The 21513-nt window shown below is 51.0% G+C and overlaps 1 protein-coding gene across 1 annotated transcript in view; it reads left to right on the top strand.

Moving 5' to 3' along the window:
* LOC125445780 (protein-arginine deiminase type-2-like) overlaps positions 1–19525 on the top strand; it is a 37529-nt gene extending 18004 nt beyond the window's left edge. The window contains 12 exon segments of the mRNA XM_048519140.1: positions 1954–2057; positions 2550–2583; positions 2586–2678; positions 2680–2700; positions 4052–4159; positions 12282–12433; positions 12982–13032; positions 14503–14546; positions 14656–14775; positions 16842–16927; positions 17518–17646; positions 18494–19525. Coding sequence (XP_048375097.1) covers positions 1954–2057; positions 2550–2583; positions 2586–2678; positions 2680–2700; positions 4052–4159; positions 12282–12433; positions 12982–13032; positions 14503–14546; positions 14656–14775; positions 16842–16927; positions 17518–17646; positions 18494–18727 — 1176 coding nt within the window. The 3' untranslated portion in view covers positions 18728–19525.
* Positions 19526–21513: the final 1988 nt, after the last annotated feature.

Below are 21513 nucleotides of genomic sequence, written 5' to 3'. Positions count from 1 at the left end.
CCAACAGAATGCCGAGCGTTGCTTCCTGTTGCGCAGGCATGGCTGCCCGGCTGCCCCCTCGTGCTATCTGCCTGTCGCCTTCTCTGACTGACGGGCTTCGTGACACCTCCCCCCCCCCCAGCCCCACTCTCTTCCAAGTGCCTGTGAAGCGATGCCACGTCCACCTTGCCCGCCTGGCGAGAGGTGTTATGTGAGTGGGGAAGGAGATGATGATGTTACAGCTCGACACTTCACTTGACACTCCTAATGAGCCAGTCTGCGGCTGGCAGGTGACGCTTCCTTTCCAGGTTTGCTCTCTTTGTTTGAGCTGCGGGAAGCCTAGTTGGACCGCAGCACTGCGTGGATCGGACCAGGACAGAAGCCCAGTTTATATTAAGCCGGGCGGCCTTCTCAGGTTCCCCTGCCCACTGCTGACATGCCAAGCATCCCTGGGAGGCCTGGCTGTGTAGCTGTATAAAAATACCCCTTCTATTAGCAAGCTGCTAATTTGGCTAGATATTTCTGATCAATACTCCTCCTGCCTTCTGCTTCCTCCGCCCCCTGCCCCCCGAGCCCGCTGTTCCATGGCCCAAAGTGACCTTTCTCTTCTGCAGAAACTGGACTGTTGACCAGCACACTATAGGTGGTATTTTTATTTTATTTTATTTATTTATTGTTTAGTCTTATATGCCGCCCTATCCCCGAAGGGCTCTGGGCGGTGCACAACAAAATCAAATCATAATACAACTAAACACAAGCAAGATTAAACAATTAAACTTCCATACAAATAAATTACCAATCCCTTTTTAAAAACAGCGGTTAATACAGATTTAAAATCAGATTCAAATGTCAGATTTCAAAAATTCAAAGGTACCTCGCAAACCCATTGTTAAAAACCTTCCCCAACGGGAAGACTGCTAGCTCCGTCAATAAGGTATAAATGTAGGCAGAGGCGAGAACAGAATTTTAAAATGTAGCTGGAGTCTCCACCTTAGCTCCCGGCTTTTAGCCAGTTCATTGATTGAACAGGATTTTCCTCAGTCAAAAAGGTGCTCTCTCACATGCCGCAGTTATTTTTTTTAATGCTTATGTAACCTCTATCTGTGGGTTCTGTGGGGCAGAACTGGGAATGAGTTTGCAACAACAAATTTTTAAAAAACAAAATGGTTTACTTTCTTAACATATAACATATAACATCAACATTCAACATCACACTTCAAGGTCCTGTTCAAGTCCTTATATTTACAGTCTACTGAATCTGCCAAGTCCAATTCTTCTTGCAAGTGGGTTGGCTCCTGAAGACTCCAAGGGCTGGGTGAACAGGATTCAACATGATGAAGGTTTCCAGGAGAACTCTCACCCATTACAAACACAAAAAAACCCTGAAACAATAAACTCCAACATTTACAACATAGCAAAAACAAACTACCACCTTCCCAGTAGTTCCCAACAACATTGCAGTTACCTTAACAAGGTATTAAGGGCTTATATACAAACCAACGTCCTAGTCTGGTAGCCTAGTCTCCTCCAAACTACATGAGCTCTGCAGCCTCCTCCTGCTTTGGGTCTCCACCCCTTTCTCGGTCAACCCATTCTGAGCATGGGGGTTACACTTACAGTAACTTTGTAAGGCATGTAGGAAACATCTCCAATGGCCGAAGAGGTTGCCACACACAGAACTCTCCTTCAGGAGAACGTGAGAGATTTCCTGCACATATTATATGCATGGAACAATGTCTTGCCCTCGTGGCCGCAGAGAGAAGCATGAGGATGGGATGGTGCCCGGTAGGAGCTCAGAAGCCAGAGCAGGGCTCCGGGGGGGGGGGGGATCCGTATTCCAGCTGGTTTCAGAGGGGAGTGAGGATGGGCTGCAGTAAAACATCTGGATTCAGATCCAGAAGCACCTGACAGATGAACAAGATTTGGTGTGAGCTTTCAAGAGTCAAACTCTGACATGGTTGCTTTTCTCTCCAGGGTATTCCACAGACTCCCATTTTTACAGACTCTGTAGTTTTCCGGGTGGCTCCTTGGATAATGACGCCAAACACCTTGGCCCCCGTGACTGTCTTTGTGTGCAGGTAAAGTAATAAGTTGTGGAGCGAAGCAGCAGCTTAACCAAAAGGACCTTCAAGTGAATCATTTCAAAAGGAAAGTCTAAAAAGTTTTTTTTAACTGCATTTTGAATTCTGAAAATTTGTTTACATTTAAAAATGTCGTCTTATACCAGTGAACAAACTTTATTTTCCGGAAGTGGGCCACAAACTGCAAACAGCCTTAGCCAAACATAGGCTAAGAGGGGTCTGACCCAAAGTGTGCTTTGCAGACTGGGGACGGGAGGGGTGGCATTCGCTCACAGCCCTCTTGGCTGACTTCAAAACCAGCCCAGCTCCTCTGCTAGTGGGAGTGGATTGTCAAATCAGTCCAGCAGGTCTTGGGGGAAGAAGCAGGTCCCCCCATCTGCCCAGCCTGGGAATGAGGCGGGTGCCTTGCAGAATCTCCTTCCAACTGCACAGTTCCCAGCTGGTTCTTGGGGCGACTTCACTGACAATATTATTCTTTCCCTCTGTCAGCGTAAAGGACAATTTCTTGCATCTCCTTTCCCTTGAAGGGAGATACAAAGGAACTTGGTGAGCAGGAAAGCCAAGCTGCCTTCCAAGGGATGAAGGGTTTGCTCCAAGTACATGAACTTAGGCCGCATGGCGACACTGGGATTGGATGCAGGTGAGTGACCCACCATTCAAGCCCAGAATGGACTGTTCTTTCCAAGGAACCTTTGAGGACAGGTGCTCTGATGAACATTTGTCAATTTCTGGGTTTTTAAAGAAAGTCAGAAAGTCCTCAAGTGAGAAGGGGAAAGAGAATTGCAAAGAACGAGGCCTCCTGCGGGTTTCGGTTTCTCACGTGCATTTCTCACAGTCACAGGCCTGTTCTTGTACACGGGGGATACCTGGACTCAGAAGTGCATTTTAATCCCATGTTGTCACTGGAGCTCATGGGTGGGAAAATAGGCTCAGCGTTCAGCTGATGAACCCCTTGCCCAGGGGTCCTCGACGCAGTGGTGGCGAATCTTTGGCACTCCAGATGTTATGGACTACAATTCCCATCAGCCCCTGCCAGCATGGCCAATTGGCCATGCTGGCAGGGACTGATGGGAATGGTAGTCCATAACATCTGGAGTGCCAAAGGTTCGCCACCACGGAGTCCCAGTCCATCAGCCTCAGATTGCTAACTGTACAGTGGGAAGATGTCTCACGTTAATAATTTATCCCTTCTCCCAAGAAGAAGGGATAAATGTGTTCCCTTGAGCGGTAGGATGGGCTGAAGGGTTAGAGAACTGACCAAGGTTCCAGGATTCTCTGGTGAAAAGCAGCAGTGGCGTAGGAGGTTAAGAGCTCGTGTCTCTAATCTGGAGGAACCGGGTTTGATTCCCAGCTCTGCCGCCTGAGCTGTGGAGGCTCATCTGGGGGATTCAGATTAGCCTGTGCACTCCCACACACACCAACTGGGTGACCTTGGGCTGGTCACAGCTTCTCGGAGCTCTCTCAGCCCCACCTACCTCCCAGGGTGTTTGTTGTGAGGGGGGAAGGGCAAGGAGATTGTCAGCCCCTTTGAGTCTCCTGCAGGAGAGAAAGGGGGGATATAAATCCAAACTCTTCTTCTTCTTCTGAAAACCTCAGCAGTTGAAGTGGTCTAGACCTGAGACAGACTGGCAGCGTAGTCTGTGGTTTCCACCAGAGAATCCTGGAGATCCTATCTGGGAGAGGTTGTGAGAATTCTGCTCTTCTCTGGGTCCTCCTCTCTCTTAACAGAACTACATTCCAGGACTCCCCGGGAAGGGGAAATGATCACTCAGCCAGTTGAAAGTTCTAATTTAGTTGTGCCTCCCCTCTGCCCAGGAACATAAGAACATAAGAAGGAGCCTGCTGGATCAGACCAGAGTCCATCTAGTCCAGCACTCTGCTACTCGCAGTGGCCCACCAGCGGGGGTCCTGTGATCGGCTGTTGCCAGCCAATACGTGTGCCTTGCACGTGTCGATGTTTATCACTCTGGTGTTTCTCCTTCCCTGGCCAGGATGAAATTGAATTCGGCTACATCAGTGCTCCCCACAAAGGCTTCCCGGTGGTCCTGGACTCCCCGAGGGACGGGGGGCTTCAAGATTTCGCCATCAGAGAGATTTTGGTAAGAGCTGCCTCTCTAGCCAAGCGCCTGAGCGTGTGATGCTTCTGAGATGGGTTGTGTAAGGGAAGGTCCATAGGAGAACCCAGGTGGTGCTGAGCTTATAGTGCAGTGGTGGCGAACCTTTGGCACTCCAGATGTTATGGACTACAATTCCCATCAGCCCCTGCCAGCACGGCATGCTGGCAGGGGCTGATGGGAGTTATAGTCCATAACATCTGGAGTGCCAAAGGTTCACCACCACAGTTATAGTGGCTGGTTGCATTTCTCCTGCATCGGGCCCTCCGAGGGCGCATCTTTTCTCACACTGCATAGAGTTTGCCAGAGGGCAGAGCGGTTCTGCCTATTTTGCCTCTTCGGTGGGTTGTGTGAATGGGAGAAACTTTGGGGAAGTCCAGAATGAGGTTCTGCGTGGTGGCAAAAGTGCGAGAGCTGTGATATCAGAAACGAGATGCCCAGTGGATGGAATCCTGAGCCACCTATCCAGTTGCATATTTCTACAGTGTAGTTGCAGATTCCTAGAATAAATCCAACCCATGATGCTCAGGAATGTGGGGGAAGGGGAGACGCAGGCATGCTCACACATCCACGCACAGAGAGACACACTTCTGGCCGATGGCAGTGGTGGGATTTGCTGGTTTTGAATTGTGGGTTTTTCAAAATATTTTTTGCTGGTAGATTGAAAACACCCTAGAGTAAATGGTCCAAAAGCAGAGTACAGATTTTAAAATAAAGTGGGAAGACACCCACCATGAATACTGGGCCAGGTAGATGTACCTATGCAAAGATAATGACGGATCCACGTCTGTATAAAACCAAACTGACATGTAGGGTGTCCATCAAATCCTCACCTGTGAGGAGGGGTTATAAGGCTCAGAAATCCCACGTGGAGGCTCTGGATTTGTTTGCTCCTGTTCCTGCTTCAGAGGAATCCCCTTTTGTCATGCCTGAGCCAAGAGGACAGAGGGCCCTGTCAGCCCCCTGAGGATCAGGGCAGCCCGGCCTGGAGGAACTGGTCATGCATCTTTGTGCCTAAGGCCCTTTCCCCACTTCAAAAGTGAAAGGGGAGGGGACCCCTGCTCCGTGTTCGATCGGTTTCAAAAAAAGGTGTAGCTTCCCCAACCAGGATCGAGAGAAATGACATGCTGCTTGAGGGGGGGGGTTAGGGAGGAGGCAGCAGAGATCCAGGGGTGACTGTGTTGTCGCTAAGTGCTGTTGTCACTGCTGGTGTAGGTGAGGGAGTTGCTGCCAGGACCCCCCCGAGGTATTTGCCCGTGAGGAGCGGCGCGTCCCTACAATGGTGGGTGGGGAATCGACCTAAGGCAGGCTTCCAAACACAGCAGGAGACCTCCAGCACACCCAGATCCGTGCGACTGGCTGGACCTGGTTCATCTCCCCGGATCCCCTCTGCAGCCACATGGAGCCAGGAGGCAGCGCGGTGATATTCTCAGTGGCAGAGGAAAAAAAGGAAACGATGGAAAGGGGAAGCAGCAGGAGGTGGACACAGAAACTGCAGGGCAATTTGGGTAAAAAACGAGCTTTTAATGCTCCCGTCTCGCTGCACAAGACCACGTGGCCCTCATCTGCTCAGTTCTGCTTTGAAAACCACAGCAGAGGGGTTGCCTTAGGGCTCTGAAGGTGGCTCGTTTTCTGCCCCCTCCATGCAGAGGGCATCTTTCTGATTGTCCCCAGCAGTTATAAATAGCCAGCAGAGACCCATGCTGGCCACAGCCAAGATCTCAAAAGGCTCGTTTTCAAAGCCCCAAATATGATTATGGTGGATTAGAAGCGGACTGGGCTACCTGGACACACACACACTCTCTCTCTCTCTCTCTCCGAAGATGGCACGGATGCGAGGTCTAAAACTGGCCCTCTGATACGCAGTAGAAAGTCCGTCAAGGGATCACGCCAGGCAGTGTCAACCAGGGACAGGTGGGACTCTGGCCAGCATTGCGAAAAAGACGAAGAAACAGGGTTCGGGTTGGGGGGACCTCTCAGTAGCTCTGCTTTATGGGCAAAGGTATGGATTTGCACAATCTGTAGAATCCTGGATACCTTTGAAATTGGGGGGGATCTTTTGCATTTGGACGCACCTGTTGCCGCTTGGCGCTGCCTCTTGCCGCTTTCATGGCGGTGCCTGTAACCGGAGACGAGAGCGAGGCGCCGTAGGTATTAAAACACAAACAGCTCCCTTTCCATACATGTCCACTTGGAGAAGGTTAATCGCTTTTAAATGTGCTGAAATCTATCATTTATCATGCCTCGAATGAGTGCAGGCGGCCCTAGATTGGTCATGCGGGACAGGAATACCACGTTGGTCTCTCGTTCTCTCTTCTTTCTGCCCCTCTCTAAAAGATATTCTTAGCATTCAGAAAAGCAATTTTCATACTCTGGAGTGGCTGAACGTATTACATCCCAGTCTTCTGTTTTGAAGCCTCCTGTAATCCTGAAGCGATCTTTTCCAATCTCATTTTCCAGATGGATTTTTTCGTCCAACATCCCCCCCTCCCCTGCTAGTGAGGCACACGTGTCCATCATCACAGCTCCAGGGGCCTCTGAATGGGAAAAGGGAGGAAGGGAAGGAGGCCTTGGCTGCAACCACACGGTCGGCACTCTTCCCGTGGCAGTAGACCCCTCAGGGCTGATACCTGCATGGGCAGCTAGTAGTTGAACATCATACTGTAGATATTCCAGAACCCCCATTTTCTTGGGCAACCCGACAACTGATGCCTTGCAGGATAACAGAGAAGTGGCACACATTTTCAGACAGACTGATGAAGAGGCCTGACTCCTATTCAAAGCCAGAAACCCCCTCGGCTATGTTGTGCCAGGATATGCTGGTCTCCACTGGATTTATATTTGCCTGCAGAATTTGCTGCTTTTTACCATATAAGGACATCCAATATTTCTCTTTTCCTGCTTTGAAAAGAGAGTTCAAGTCTTGCTTGTTTCTGTCTTTTGGTATAAAAACTTTATCTTTCAGAAAAGCCATTATGGCTTCCAGTAGAGAAACACAATAATAGCCAGTGGTGGGATTCAGCGGGTTTGTACCACTTTGGTAGAACCGGTTGTTAAAATGGTGCTTGTAAACAATTAGTTGTTAAATTACCTTGTGCTCTGATTGTATACTCTGTGTTCACCGCCCTGAACCCTTCGGGGGAGGGCAGTATACAAACATTAACAACAACAACAACAATAATAATAACAATAACAATAATAATAATCAAGCTTCCGCGTCTATGGCACAAACCAGCTGAGGTCATCCCAGTGGTAATCGGCACGCTGGGTGCCATCCCAAAAACACTAGGGCAGCACTTAAAACATCTTCAAATTGACAAAATTAACATCTGTCAAATTCAGAAGGCAGCCCTGCTGGGATCCGCACAAATACTACGCTGATACATTACGACTTCCTAGGCTCGAATTGTAATGAAGGCCAACAACCAGCTAAAGATCTGGCAGCTGTGAAATCTACAATAATAATGATGATGATGATGATGATGATAATAATAATAATGATAAAATTATTTGAATCCCACCACTGTACCACTCACACTCTAGGAGCAGTATGGGGCCTGCCAAAATCCACAGGCTCAAATGGAAGAGGGGGGAAACAACGGGTGTCAGGCTGCCCCCTGCCAGGTTCCTGAAGGTCAAGATGGTCTGGGCAGCAACCCTTCCAGCCACCGAGAGGGGCCCACTGGTTTGAATGTGGCTGTGATCAAAAGATTTCCCTTTCTATGGAAGGTTAACATGCCAGCAGGGAAAGTTGCAATGGGGCTTCCTCCCTGACATTCCAGATTCCCTACGTACGTACGGGGGATTCTTTTGCCTGGGAGATCTTTCCATTATGTGAGACTGCAGCCTCTTCTGATACTTTGTGAGGTCAGTGGGGCTGAGAGAGTTCAGAGAGAACTGGGACTAGCCCAAAGTCACCCCAAATACTTCATGGGTAGGAAGCAGGGAAACAAACCCAGTTCTCCAGTCCACTCTTAAACACGACACCACACCGGCTGTCCGTCAACATGGTTTGAGAGCACGTATCTGAGAATTTTGGCTAGAAGATATCAGCCTGCCTTGTGCGTTGTTGGTGTCTCACAGCTGCTCACTATCTGGTTTTGGGGGGCTCTGTGGTGACAAGGGCATTTTGGTTGCTGTCCTGGGGGACTCCCCCTTTTACTTGCCAATCAGCTGGTCTCTTCAGCGCCCCCCGCAGTCCAGTGAGACCGTTCAGTTCCTGTCCACCAAATTCACACAAGGACAAACGGGGATCGGCCACCCCCCACGTATCCCCTTACAGAGAAAGTTGGTGCCGACATATTGAAACATTCATCTAATAAAAAAAAGAGTAGAGCTACGGAAACGAATCTGGAATTTGGTCAGGATTGCTGAATGATTAAGACCAGGACATTAATATTGTGAGTCACTCCGGAGTCTATTTGGGGAGGTTGGGAGCAGGATTAGAACACCCCGTAACGTTATCCAAGCAGTCTTTTGCTTTGTGAAAATAGCTTCCCCCCCCTGGCCCGTGCAGCAACTCAGGCCACAACCATTTAGGAAAAAGCGGGGGTTTGTCCACAGAAGTGGGTTCCGCTCTTTCCTGGGCTCAAAATGAAGACGTCAACCTGTCAGCTGCTGCCCGGTCCCCGCTTTGAGTCTTTTGGCGCAATCCCCAAAGCATCTCCTGGCATGAAAAAGACCCTTCCATGATGCTCTTCTCCATACCTTCCAGTAACCTAATCGTGCAGATGGGATTAAGTCTCTCAAAGTGGGTTCAAACAATCTAATTTACTGCTGTGTCTCCGTGCCGTCTCTCAACTTTAGGCTTCCTGAATCTGAACTGTGCCTTTCCCACATTCTGGTTTTAACTGAGTTGTGCTGAGTCTGCCTTTGTTCTACCTCTGGATCGAGTCCCACCACGGGAAATAATTTGGAAGAAACAGAGACGTGGGCTTGTATCCGCAGGGCGTACAGGAAGTGGAGATCTTTGGCAGCGGCTCTCAAGCCGTGGCAAAGGGCGTAGTTGACATTTTGTCCTGAAACTCGGCCTCGGCTGATGATCTCAGCTGGTCGGCAGGGTCCTGCAATGCCCTTCAGTGGCTCCAGCCTGGCCTGGAAGTCCTCGTAGAGGGCAGCAACTGTCACACGGTTGCTGTTCTGACACTGCGGTGTCCCCATGGCGAAGTACCTCCTGGAGAATTAGGCAGGAAGTTAGCTGCCTTTCTGTCGACCCTCTGCCTACTCCTGCAGTGGCCTGTTGATTGGATTTCTGTCCAAGCTTGCTTTCATATGGTTCTCGTGTGTCCTATCTCTACTATACACTATGTGCAAGTAAACATGTGCCAGTGATATACCCCAGCGGGGGCCCGGTGCATGAAGCGCCCAGCGGGGGGCGCGGGCAGGTGCATGAAGCACTGCTGACTCAGGAGAGGAAGAAGCTATCTCAGGAAGTTCTCTTAAATACGCAAGAGGGGAGCCATTATCCCTGAGCTAAAATTGCAGTCAAGCATGGAGCAACTTCACCAGTGGGGGGATTCAAAAACAGTGGTGGGATTCAAATAGTTCCGATGGTGGTGGGATTCAAATAGTGGGTTCCGATGGTGGTGGGATTCAAATAGTGGCGGCGGCGCACACATGCACCTCTAGTCCCTATTGGGCAAGGAAGTTGCTTTAGTAACCCTTTCTCGGCAGAAAAAAATTAGTAACCACTTCTAGAGAAGTGGTGAGAACTGGTTGGATCCCACCTCTGAACTTCACCCAATTCATGCATAATGCCCCCATGATCCACCAACACTGAGAAATGCCAACTAGAAACCTCCATTCCACATATCTTTTCCCTCCCTCCTCCCCCACACATCTTTCCCTTTTAGGGCTGAGGTTTTTGAAATGTTGAATTGCATATTCCAGTTTGCTACTCATATATCTTTCTAGTGATGACTTGAATCTGCGACACCGTATCCATGCACAAGACAGGTGCTTCCCAGCAGTTGCTGGCTTATAGCTTTCACCACCACAAACTGCATAGTCCTTCTCTGTTCGTTTCCCCCAAGATCAAGGCAGGCTGTACAAGAGAACAGAAGGTCTCTGGCCACAAAACAGCCTTGAGCGGGTCTAAATCAGCAGCTCCTGCAGAAATCCCCGCAAGGAAAGCAGACCGGGTGCCTTGCGTGACTGTTAAAGAACCGCAAATTTGAACCAGAGGAATCACTGTTGTGTGGAGGCTGTGCGATTTAAGCCCTGCTTCCCGACAGGTTGGCACGTTGCACACACCTGAGCCTCTCGCCTTCAGCCCAGTGAACACTTTCGCCCTTCCTTGCCCAGTGGAAATGGAATGTCTCCGGTGCCAGGCTGGGAAGGGCCCCCCGAACACGGGCCAGGAGGTTTTGTGCTGTGCTGTTCCTCTGGGGAGATCTGAGCATGCAGCTGAGATGTGGTTCCCATGACATCTGCCAATCCAGGCACAGCTCAGCTCTGTTGCCCACTGTCCTCTGTGCTGTAGAGTGACAGGATTGAATTCCTGCCCTTGGGGTCACTCCCTGCCCTGATAAGGACCTTCAGCAGGACCAGTGTTGGCATCGCTGGGCATCTGGAGGGTATCTGGCCACCCAGAACCCAAAACTGGCCCAGAACTTTTGCAATTAAGGGCCAAGAATGGTCAGAGAGTGCCCTCTCCCAGGCAGCCGCCTCCTGGCTCCAGCAGTTACGTTCTGTGATGCTCCTTCATTCCATTTCATGGTTATGCCCTTGAATTTTTTTCCAGGTACTGCTAAGGCCACACACCAGGCACAGAATAGTCAGCGCATTATCGTGTGCTGAACAGAGAAGATCAAATTCCAGCAGGGGGTCCGTGTGCCTGCGTCCCTTCAGCTGACGGCCTCCAAGCCCAGCTTATGTTGGATTTGAGGCCCTCCCCATGGGGGCATTTTGTGTTGATTATCACAGTATCGTGATGATATAATTTGCAAGTCTGTCTTTCAAGGGCAGCTGCTTCATTCATCGGAGAGGATAACATCAGATGTGACTCTCGCCGCCTCGTTGGGCCTTGGGTGTCTTTCACAGCCTGTTTCTGAAGACAGACAGCCCTTTGTACGCCAGAGCACTGGGAGTCCAGCACTGGGAAGAATGGCATCCTAGGCCAGTGGTGGCGAACCTTTGGCACTCCAGATGTTATGGACTACAATTCCCATCAGCCCCTGCCAGCATGGCCAATCGGCCATGCTGGCAGGGGCTGATGGGAATTGTAGTCCATAACATCTGGAGTGCCAAAGGTTCGCCACCACGGTCCTAGGCCCTCCACCCCGGGAGATGGACGGAGGCACCCAGGGATTGCAGCCTCATCCCCCCGGGGTGGGGGCACTTCTTAAAACTCCTGCAGAGCAGAACCTCTTCTTGTTCCACAAGTCTTGTTCCTTTGGTTGCTGTTCTGCAGTGGATGGTTTTGTGCACATCATGATGGGGGGGGCGGGTAGAGAAGGAAGGATGTTGAAGCTCACGTGCTATTTGAAGCAAGGCTGGAGACTTTTCCCACTGGGAGGCAGGTGTGAAATCCAGAGGAAAGTGGTGAAAGCTGTCCCATCCCATAAACCTGTGTATAAAACACAACCCCGCAGATATAGTTCTTGAAAAGGGCACGTGTATGGATATCCTCTGAGGCCTCCCTTCCAGATTCTGGCCAGAGCCACGTTCGGTTCACTTTCAAGACCAAATAGTGTCTTGCCGTTTCAGATCCTTCTCCAAGGCTCTCTTCCATAAAGAAAAGCAGTCCTGCAGAGGCTGCCCCGTACAATTGCACTCATGTTAATTGTGTTTAAATCTCATGAAGTTTAAATCCCATGAAGTCTTGCCTAACTTAATTTCATTAGTATTTAAGTGCAACTAATTTTGATTGGATGGGGGTCCACAGCTTTGTCAAGTCTGGTAACAGAATCAGTAAACAGAATATTCAGTCGATGGTGGGTTCACCAAATTACTTTGTTAGACTTTGTGGGATGATGTGAAAGGGTTTGCAGTTTACAAACCGTCTCAGCCTCCAGGCATAGGAAGGTGGGAACACACACGGCTGCTCCTTCGTGCTGATCCCAGGGGGACCCTTCTTGCAATCAAACATTCTTGCTCTTTTTCGCAGGGTCCGGATTTTGGCTACGTGACCAGGGAGCCCCTGTTTGAATTGGTCACCAGTCTAGACTCTTTTGGCAATTTGGAGGTCAGCCCCCCTGTGACGGCCAACGGGAAGGACTACCCTTTGGGGAGGATCCTCATCGGAAGCAGCTTCCCCAAGTAAGAGAGATTTGGGGGGAAACCCCTGAGCTAAGATCAGGGCGGAATTGAGGGTCTTGTCCGCCATGATTCTTTCCCTCCATAAAAGCCAGATGTGTGCTTGGGAAATCAGAGCAGGAAGCCCGATAAAATTTAGGCCAGAGATGCTGGTAAGGATTGCCGTGTGCGCCGGTCTTCATTTCTGTCGCAATGGGAAGCCATGCAAATTCTCTCCGAGACTGACGGCTCCAGCAGAACTGCTAATTGTTACGTTTCGTTGCCTGGGCTCTTCCATTTCTTTTTAATGTGTTTTGATTGATTTGAATGTTTTGTTTGTATTTATGTATCCTAAGCCACTGTGAGGGCTTCTTGTGATGTCGGAGGTGTCAAATTGCCTTTTAGACAGTCAAGTACACCTAGCAGCAGGGGTGGTTCGGTCGGCCTTTATGTCTTGCTGGTTAAGCTAACACCATAAATATGCGAACAAATATTGGGGGGAAAAATGAGTGTGCTCTTTCTCTGCTTCTCTCTCTCTCTGTCTCTCCCTTGTGGGGAATCCACAACATCAGCTCTGCTGGAAGAAGAATGACGAAGGTTGTCCGGGACTTCCTCCACGCCCAGCATGGCCCAGTCACCTGTAGGAACTTCACTCAGATTAGCATTGACTGTTAGATTGCGATGGATGAATCTATGGACCCTTTGGTTCCCCATTCCTGGCAAAAAGGTAGTGACTTGATGGATTTGGGGGAGGGGGGAGGCAAGAGGAATCCCCCCACAGTTAGTTAGTTAGTTAGTTAGTTAGTTAGTTAGTTAGTTAGTTAGTTAGTTAGTTAGTTAGTTAGTTAGTTAGTTAGTTAGTTAGTTAGTTAATTAATTAATTAATTAATTAATTAATTTGGCTTTTATGCCGCCCGATCCCCGGAGGGCTCATAGTCCCCATAACACAAAGCTGATTAGATTCAACCAACCGAACTGCCAGATGCCGCCAGCAGACAGGGCCACGCACGCTGCAGATCAGACAGCTCAGGAAAGTGAGCCCCAAAAGACCCCCAAGATGCCACACCCACAAGCACAGCTGCCGGGGCAAGCAGAGGTTTGATTCCAGCACCCGGCAGGAAAACTGCCCCGGTTGCTGCACCAAGGAGTCTTTGCAAGAGTGCTGGTGACACGTGGAGGTGGCAGAGCGCTTCCCTCAGAAGGTGCCCGTCTGCCTCTCGTGTAGAAACTGCCCCACACTCATCGTCCCCTGGCTGGGAGCCAAGGCCTGTCCTCCTGGCCAAGAGGCTTAACAGCCCGGTTGATCTAGACCAGCCATTCTCAACCAGGGTTCCGTGGTACTCTGCGGTGCCGTGAGCATGTCCCAGGGGTACCGCGGCAACACTACTGCCCTTCCCTCATTTTTGTGGTGTCTCCCACTGGCACCAGCAAGGACATGGAGCTGGTCCATGGGGCAGGGCCTGCCACAAGATCAGCAGCTACCCTCCCCCCCCCCCCGGTGCTTCCCTTCACCCTGGGAGGGGAAGGTGGGGGTGTGTGGCAAGCAGGGGCAATGGGAGGGGAAGGTGGGCGGTGGCGGCAGAGGTACCGTGAGATATGAAGAGTGAGGTCAAGGGTACCCTGACCTCGAAAAGGTTGGGAAACAATGATCTAGACGGACAGGTCTACGTACCGTCCATCCTCCCAGGAGTTCAAGGGGGATCTCTGGCTCTTCCCTGCTCCACCATCCACACGCAGGGAGATGCTTCCATCGTATGTAGGGACAAATGTATCCAGGCGCCGAGACTGAGCGAATCTGCAGTTTCCTCAGAACGGAGCACCTGAGAGGCTGCAGGGCAAACACAGAGAGCATCCCATAGTTCATGTGCATAACAACCTAGAAGCTGGCTGTTGCTTGTCTGTCAGCCCCCACGCACACTTGGCCAAGCAGGCAGGACATTGTTTCGGACGGCTGCACTCCAGAAGGGCCACACACAGCAGAGTTTCTGGCTAGGAAGTGGAAGGACCTCACTGGTCCCTTCATCAGCAGTGACTTGACCTGCAGATAGGAACACATAATGCTGTGTGTTCTGTATTCATGCCTCCAAGAGAAGAGAATGCCAGGCTGGTGTGTTGGTTTTTCTTGGCCAGCTGACCGGTCAGGATTATGGGAGGCTGGAACAGCGAAAGGACACATGTTTGGGGGAGTTGGGTTTAAGGCCAGAACAGCAGAATTCCCCCTCTTGATTCAGCCCCGTTTACTCCAGTATTTGTCTGCTGCTTTTCCTCCCAGCAATTCCGGATGCTGATGGCCAGCCCCTCCGCCTGCTACAAGCTGTTCAGAGAAAAACAGAAAGAAGGCCACGGGGAAGCCGTCATGTTCAAAGGTAGGCTCCCATCCGGCAGTGGACACGTGTGGGAAGAGGCTGCATCGTGCGCCGCCAACTCCAGAGGCAGAACAGGGGGAAAAAACCCAGAAGACCCATCTTCTTCTCACTGGACATGGGTGGGAGGAAGCCAACTGCCCAACTTGTCTGGAGAATCAGGAGGAAGGGCCCCAAGAGCCAGCGTGGTGCAGTGGTTAAGAACAGGTGGAGAACCCGGTTTGATTCCCCACTCCTCCACCTGAGTGCCAGAGGCTTATCTGGTGAACCAGATGTGTCTACCAACTCCTACATTCCTGCTGGGTGACCTTGGGCTAGTCCCAGTTCTCTCAGAACTCTCGTAGCCTCACCTGCCTCACAAGGTGTCTGTTGTGGGGAGAGGGAAGGAAAGGAGCTGGTAAGCCCTTGGGAGTCTCCTTAAAGGAGAGAAAGGCGGGGTTTGAATCCAAACTCTTATTATTATTATTTCAGGCCCTCGTCAGGGGAGTGGGGGCACGATGGATTCTGCTCATAAATTTCCCAGCCACGCTGGGTGGTAGAATCTGATCTGCTCGTAGCACCAGAGGACACCTGCTGTGTGTGAAATACACCCAGACAAGACGGGAGGGCCTCAGCTGTGCCAGTTAATATTGGCCCTGTGTTGCTGGGGCAAATCTGGCTGGCGCCTTTGCAGAATCAGGGCGGGGCTTCTGCACTGATCTCTGACACGCTCCGCCTGGCACTCCCATGCAAAGAAAGCCCTTCCCAGGGCCAGCACTGCTCTCTTGGCGGCTCCTCCCGGCCACAGGGGCAGCAAGCCAGAGGTCAGGATGCCCCTGGGGAGCGGGGGTCTGTTGTGGACAGAGAGGCTGCAGAGGCAATTGGGTGTCACACACAGCTCCTAAGAGCAAGGGAGGGGCACATGCCTCAGGGCAAAACCTCCACCCTGGCGTGACTTGGCCTCAGCAGCACTGCCAACTGCAAAGGTCTTGGCTGGATCCAACCCTCTAAGTTCAGACAGTTTGCTCACAGGGGCTGATTTCTCCCTGGCCCCTGAGGGGGCCCACAACAGCAAGTGCATCATCACCGGTTAAGAGCCTTCTGACCAGTGGTGGGATCCAAAAATTTTAGTAACAGGTTCCCATGGTGGTGGGATTCAAACAGTGGCGTAGCGCCAATGGGGCTGGGCAAATTTGAGAACCTGGCGGAGGCGTGTAGCAATAGGCATTCCGGGCGGGGTATTTAATAATTTCTCTCTGTTACTGTAAAAAACTCTTACTGTAAACAAAAGTTACTAATTTCTAGCTGTTATCTTTCTGTCCATAATTCTAAACTCATTATAGCAAGTCCCATGCGCTTCTACTGCCAACTTAGGAAACAACTACACTTTCTCCTCTTAAATTCTGACTGCCTGTCAAATACTTAATACTTTCAAATACTTAATTTTGTTTCTAGAACTCAAAAGAAGGAGACTTTCCTTAAACCAGGAACTTTACCATATTTCTAAAACATGTTTTTAAAACAGCCCAACAGGGAGAATTATCCTGTTTTCTACCTTCACTAACCAGCCACATAGGAAACAACAGGACTTTATGATTTTTGGACCTAATGGAATTTCTAACGGAAAAGCAGACCCAATTAGTAACCCCCTCTCAGCACACACAAATAATTAGTAACCCACTCTCGGGAACTGGTGAGAACCTGCTGGATCCCACCTCTGCTTCTGACGCCTTCCTTCACATCCATCCTGTGACCATTTCACTGCCAGACAGCTGTGCTGTCGGGGTGGGTGATGCCTCTCCTTTTCCAGAAGAGGGGATGGGCAGCTGAGAATAAATCACGGCATTTCCCGGAAGGGTCCCACCCAGCCTCTGTAGCCAAGCCTGTCCATTCCTCCCCTTTCCTTGAGGTTGCCCCAATGCCCCTTGACATCTGCCAGTATTGTAGCCTGGCCCGTTTTCTTCTGCCTGCACAGTAACCTGGAGGGACAGGGTGGATCGGGAAAAGGGAAGCCACAGCGACACAGATTGCTGGCTGGTGGCTTTCTTTGGAAGAGAGATTTCAACAGCTGCCTTTTTGCGCCCTGGCAGGATACACCGGAACAGACACAAAACGGGTCACCATTAACAAGGTCCTCTCCAACGAGATCATGGTGCAGGAGAATCAGTATGTGCAGGTAATGTACTCATTGAATAGATTTATCGCCTGTGCTCTCCAAAGTCTGCCCAAGGCAGTTTCCCCAGAATATGAGTGGCTGTGGAGCAAACGACAGAGGGAAGCGACCATCATTTTCTTGTAGGCTTTCTCGAAGCATCTTGGTAACCACTGTTGGGAAAGAGATGGACTGCCCCCCTTATGTCTCCATAAGTGGGGCGGGGGGCGGGGGCAAGGACCTAGCGACAGAGGGATGGGTCGGCAAAGAATCAAGTAGACAGTTGGTCTGAGGAGCTGGACCACACTTGCAGGTTTTTAAGGCCACAGAGGCTACTGGCTTGTTGGGTCAGCTGCTGGCTGCTAGGCTGCCAGCTGCAATGCTCCCTCCCACCACCTGGAGCAGTGTTGCTGCAGAGCAGCCAACAAGCCAGCACTTGCTGACCACCTGACAAGGGCATTTCTTCCACATTTCAAGACCACCATGGAAAGGTGGATATTTACGTATCCAGGTATTTGGGCGGGAAAAATGGGGAGGGGGGATACTCAAGGGATGAAACATCTCACACCTACCAGCGAGTCAGGTCATGGTCTCCTGTCCTTGCGTTTCTCCAGCGCTGCATCGACTGGAACAGGGACATTCTCAAGCAGGAGCTGGGCTTGAAGGAGGATGAAATCATCGACATCCCGGCCCTCTTCAAGATCGACAAGGAAGGCAAGGCGATGGCCTATTTCCCCAACATGGTGAGTGCTCATTCCCCACCCCTACCAGAGCTCGGCTCGGTCAGCACCGCATCCCAGAGGCAAAATCTTTGGTGGTGATGCTGACGTACTCTGGGATACTTGGCAGGAACACACCTTGGGCACTAAAATCAGAGGTGTGTTAGTGGAGAAATGCCCAGAGCATTGCTTCTCTCTCTCTCTCTCTCTCTCTCTCTCTCTCTCTCTCGCTCTCTTGCGCTCTCTCGCTCTCGCTCTCTCGCTCTCTCTCTCTCTTGCTCTCTCTCTCGCTGTCTCTCTCTCTCTCTCTCTCTCGCTCTCGCTCTTTTATATTCTGTCAAACAACTGGGTCTTAGAGACCAGCAGAGGTTCAAGAGAGACTGTGTACAGTCATGGAGAATATCTTGGGATTCCTGGCATTCCAGTTGTCTCTGCTTACTGGGACAAGAAAAGGGGGTATCCTGGGAGGCTCTAGGAATCCTCTTTCCAGGCAGGGACGTGAGGTTGCATTTCTGCTGCCACACGTTGACTGGCTCTGGGGCACTGTGAGTTGCCGTGGGTGGATTTGTAAGGAGCTGGTGGCTCCATAGCTGGCTAGTAGAGTGCCTGCTTTGCACGAAGAAGGCCCCCACTTCAGCCTCCAGCCACGTCTCCTTGAAAGGGGCTCCAGCAACACAGGGCTTAGCACAATCTCAGACCGAGATGCTGGAGAAACCAGGCCACAGAGAGTGGACCTCGCAGGGTGGGATGGACCAGTGTTAGGAGTCTGCCAGAACCCTGTGCGGTGGGCCTGTCCCTTCCTGCTGCTCCTTGATCCCGCTACTTGCCTCTCCCTAAAACGGGCTCTTGCTTCCTCCCCTTCGGCACGCAGGTGAACATGATCGTGCTGCAGAGGGACCTGGGCATCCCCAAGCCCTTTGGGCCCATCGTTGAGAACGAGTGCTGCCTGGAGCAACATGTCTGCTCCCTGCTGGATCCCCTGGGGCTGACGTGCTCTTTCATTGATGACGTCTCTTCCTACCACAAGCACCTGGGAGAAGTCCATTGTGGCACCAACGTCCAGCGGAAGCCCTTTGCGTTCAAGTGGTGGAACGTCCTCCCCTGAAGAGCCACGGAACTGGGCGGAGAACTGCTGAAGTCGGAAGTCAAAGTGTGGATTCAGACAAACAATTCTCCCCCTCAACACACGCTGACCTGTGACTCCCAGGACTGTGGGCTTTGGCGCAAGCGGAAACGCTTCCCTTCTCCAAAGCCCGCCTTGTGCCTTGGAGAAGCCGCACACGTCAGCCGCAACTGGTGTTTTGGGGAGCGGAATTGTTCTTCTGAGTCCTGTTGGAGAAGCTTCTTTGCCTTTGTATTGTCGAAGGCTTTCATGGCCGGAATCACTGGAGCGTTGTGGGGTTTCCGGGTTGTATGCCCATGTTCCAGTAGCATTTTCAGCCACAGAGTGCAGGTGAAACATCAGGAGACAATGCTACTGGAACACGGCCATACAACCCGGAAACCCCACAACACTCCAGTTCTTTGCCTTTTGTTTCATTGTTCACTTGGCGATTGAGCCGCATTTGTAAGGAAGCCTTCTGGTGTGGTGTGGGCATTTGAGGTTTTGTTTCCCAATAACTCTGTGCGTGCTGTGTTGGTTCACCTTGCCCACAGGGCTGCTGGAGCCCGTCGACAAAATGCTGCTGTCCCCCTCGCTTCTTTCTCGTGCATGCGGCAGACCTAAAGCGCGTTCCACCGTGAGTGCGTATGTGATTGGCCAGGGAGTCACTGCAGCAGCTGGGGGTTGTCTCGCTGGTTTGGGGGCATTATACCAAGAACAGATTTTCAGAAGCCATGGTTCAAAAGCGGCTGGGTTCAGGTGGCTCTGATTTGCAACGATGGCAATAAAATGGAGAGATGACTGGTTGGCTTGCAAGTCGTTTCTGCACAGAACTTTCCTTCCTGATCCTACCACCTGTTCCACCTGTTCAGAGGTCACACCTGTGCTTCACCAAACCTCTGTTCCTTTTACAAGCAAATGACCCACAAGCTAGCTTCACAATTGATTGGGACTGTTGTGAAGCGAGCAGGCCTGTGTTATCTGCTGCACCGTTGTTGTTCACACAAATGTTTTTCAGAAGTACCTGGAAGACCAACCAGCTTTTCAGGGTCAGAGCTTCCTTCATTTGACTCTCAAAAGATCCTACCTCAAAATTCTCGGTGATCTCTAAGGAGCTTCTGGACTCCAATCTAGCTGTTCTATGGCAGACCCTTGGAAACCGATGTCTCTGGAATAACTCCCCTGGGGACACAAACGGGACTTGGAAGCCTACCGATCTTCCCCTAGAGCACAGGTGTCAAACTCACAGCCCTTCAGATGTTCGTGAACTACAATTCCCCATATTCCCTTTGCTAGTATGGCCAATGCTGTTTGGGAAGGGACTCCTGATAATTGGGGTATAAGTTCATGAGCATCTGTATCTGCAATTTAAAATGTTTTACCCCGCCCCAGAGCACTGGTGGCGAACCTATGGCACGGGTGCCAGAGGTGGCACTCAGAGCCCTTTTTGTGGGCACATGTGCACAGTTCATCATGTGGGTGGAAGGGGTGGAAAATACCCCCCCACACACACACACACACACACATAGGCTAGCCTGGGCACGATCCTTTACCCAGGAGTGGCTGGGACTTGCTGGCATTGGAATTTTGCTTCACCAGTGAAAACCCTCCCTAAGGTCGCATGATTTATCCATTCAAAGCGTTGCCTGGTTGCTTCACCAAACTTACGCCCAAGTAACATGCAATCTTGACGCCAAATAGTTTTTCTAAACTAAAACCTCAGTATTCAGGTTAAATTGCCGGGTTGGCACTTTGCGATAAATAAGTGGATTTTGGGTTTCCGGTCAGGCTTTGGCATTGGCTCAGAAAAGGTTTGCCATCACTGCTGCTGAAGAGATCAGTGACTCTGAGGGAGCCAATTATTTACACTTTCCCTGCCAAGGCTGCAAAAATGGGGGCGGTGTTCCCCAAAGGCAGTGGAAATGCCCCCCTCCTCCCAGGAAGAGCATTATTTGCATGCACCCACGTTGTCAGCCAGATACAGCTACACCCATCACTACCTTTCACCAGGAACAGGAACAAACGTCACGAGCGCTCCGAGAGGAGCATCAAATTAAATTAACCAGGGATGTTAGATGAAGTGGCAGGCTGACCAGGGCAGAGCCCAGCTGCCGCAAAACCCGGGGTGAGCACTTAAGCGGGCTATGCCGCTGACAGGAATGCCACAGGCGCTGAGAAATGACATTAAATTTAGTCCCACTCCACCCCAGTGATGATAAATGGCTTTCATGGAGCAAGACTGCTGCCATCGACATACCAGGCAGAGAGCAAATTGTAATGACACGGCTGGCTCTTCTGGGCCAGGGCCAGAGGTGGGGATCGGAGAGCTGAGCCTGGGGATGGGTGGCATAGCTTGGCAGGCTCCAGCCCCCGCCCCCCCCTTGCCTTTGTTGTGGGTGAGGGGAGGGCTACTCTCCAGCCAAAGCAGCAGGTAAAGCATCCCCAGCTCTGTGAAACACAACAGCAGGGCCCTAAGAACATAAGAACAAGCCAGCTGGATCAGACCAAAGTCCATCTAGTCCAGCTCTCTGCTACTCGCGAAAATAGCCCTGGGTGCCTTTAAAGGAGCTCACAGGCAGGATGTGAGCATAATAGCCTTCTCTGCGGCTGTTAGCTCCCGAAAGCACCTGGTCTACTAAGACAATTTACAGCCTCAGATCAAGGAGGATCAAGATTGGGGGCCCTTGGTTGACTTCTCCTCCATAGAGTACTGTCCAAGCCGCGAAAGTTGGCTATCTTCAGGTTCGTGGCCCTGGCCCTCTTCCCTGTTTGTGAGGCCAGGGGAAGGG

The sequence above is a fragment of the Sphaerodactylus townsendi genome, linkage group LG16 (assembly GCF_021028975.2).
Source record: "Sphaerodactylus townsendi isolate TG3544 linkage group LG16, MPM_Stown_v2.3, whole genome shotgun sequence".
Taxonomy (NCBI): Eukaryota; Metazoa; Chordata; class Lepidosauria; order Squamata; family Sphaerodactylidae; genus Sphaerodactylus; species Sphaerodactylus townsendi.
Note: the sequence above shows the minus strand (reverse complement) of the source record. Positions and strands in the feature narration are given on the sequence as shown.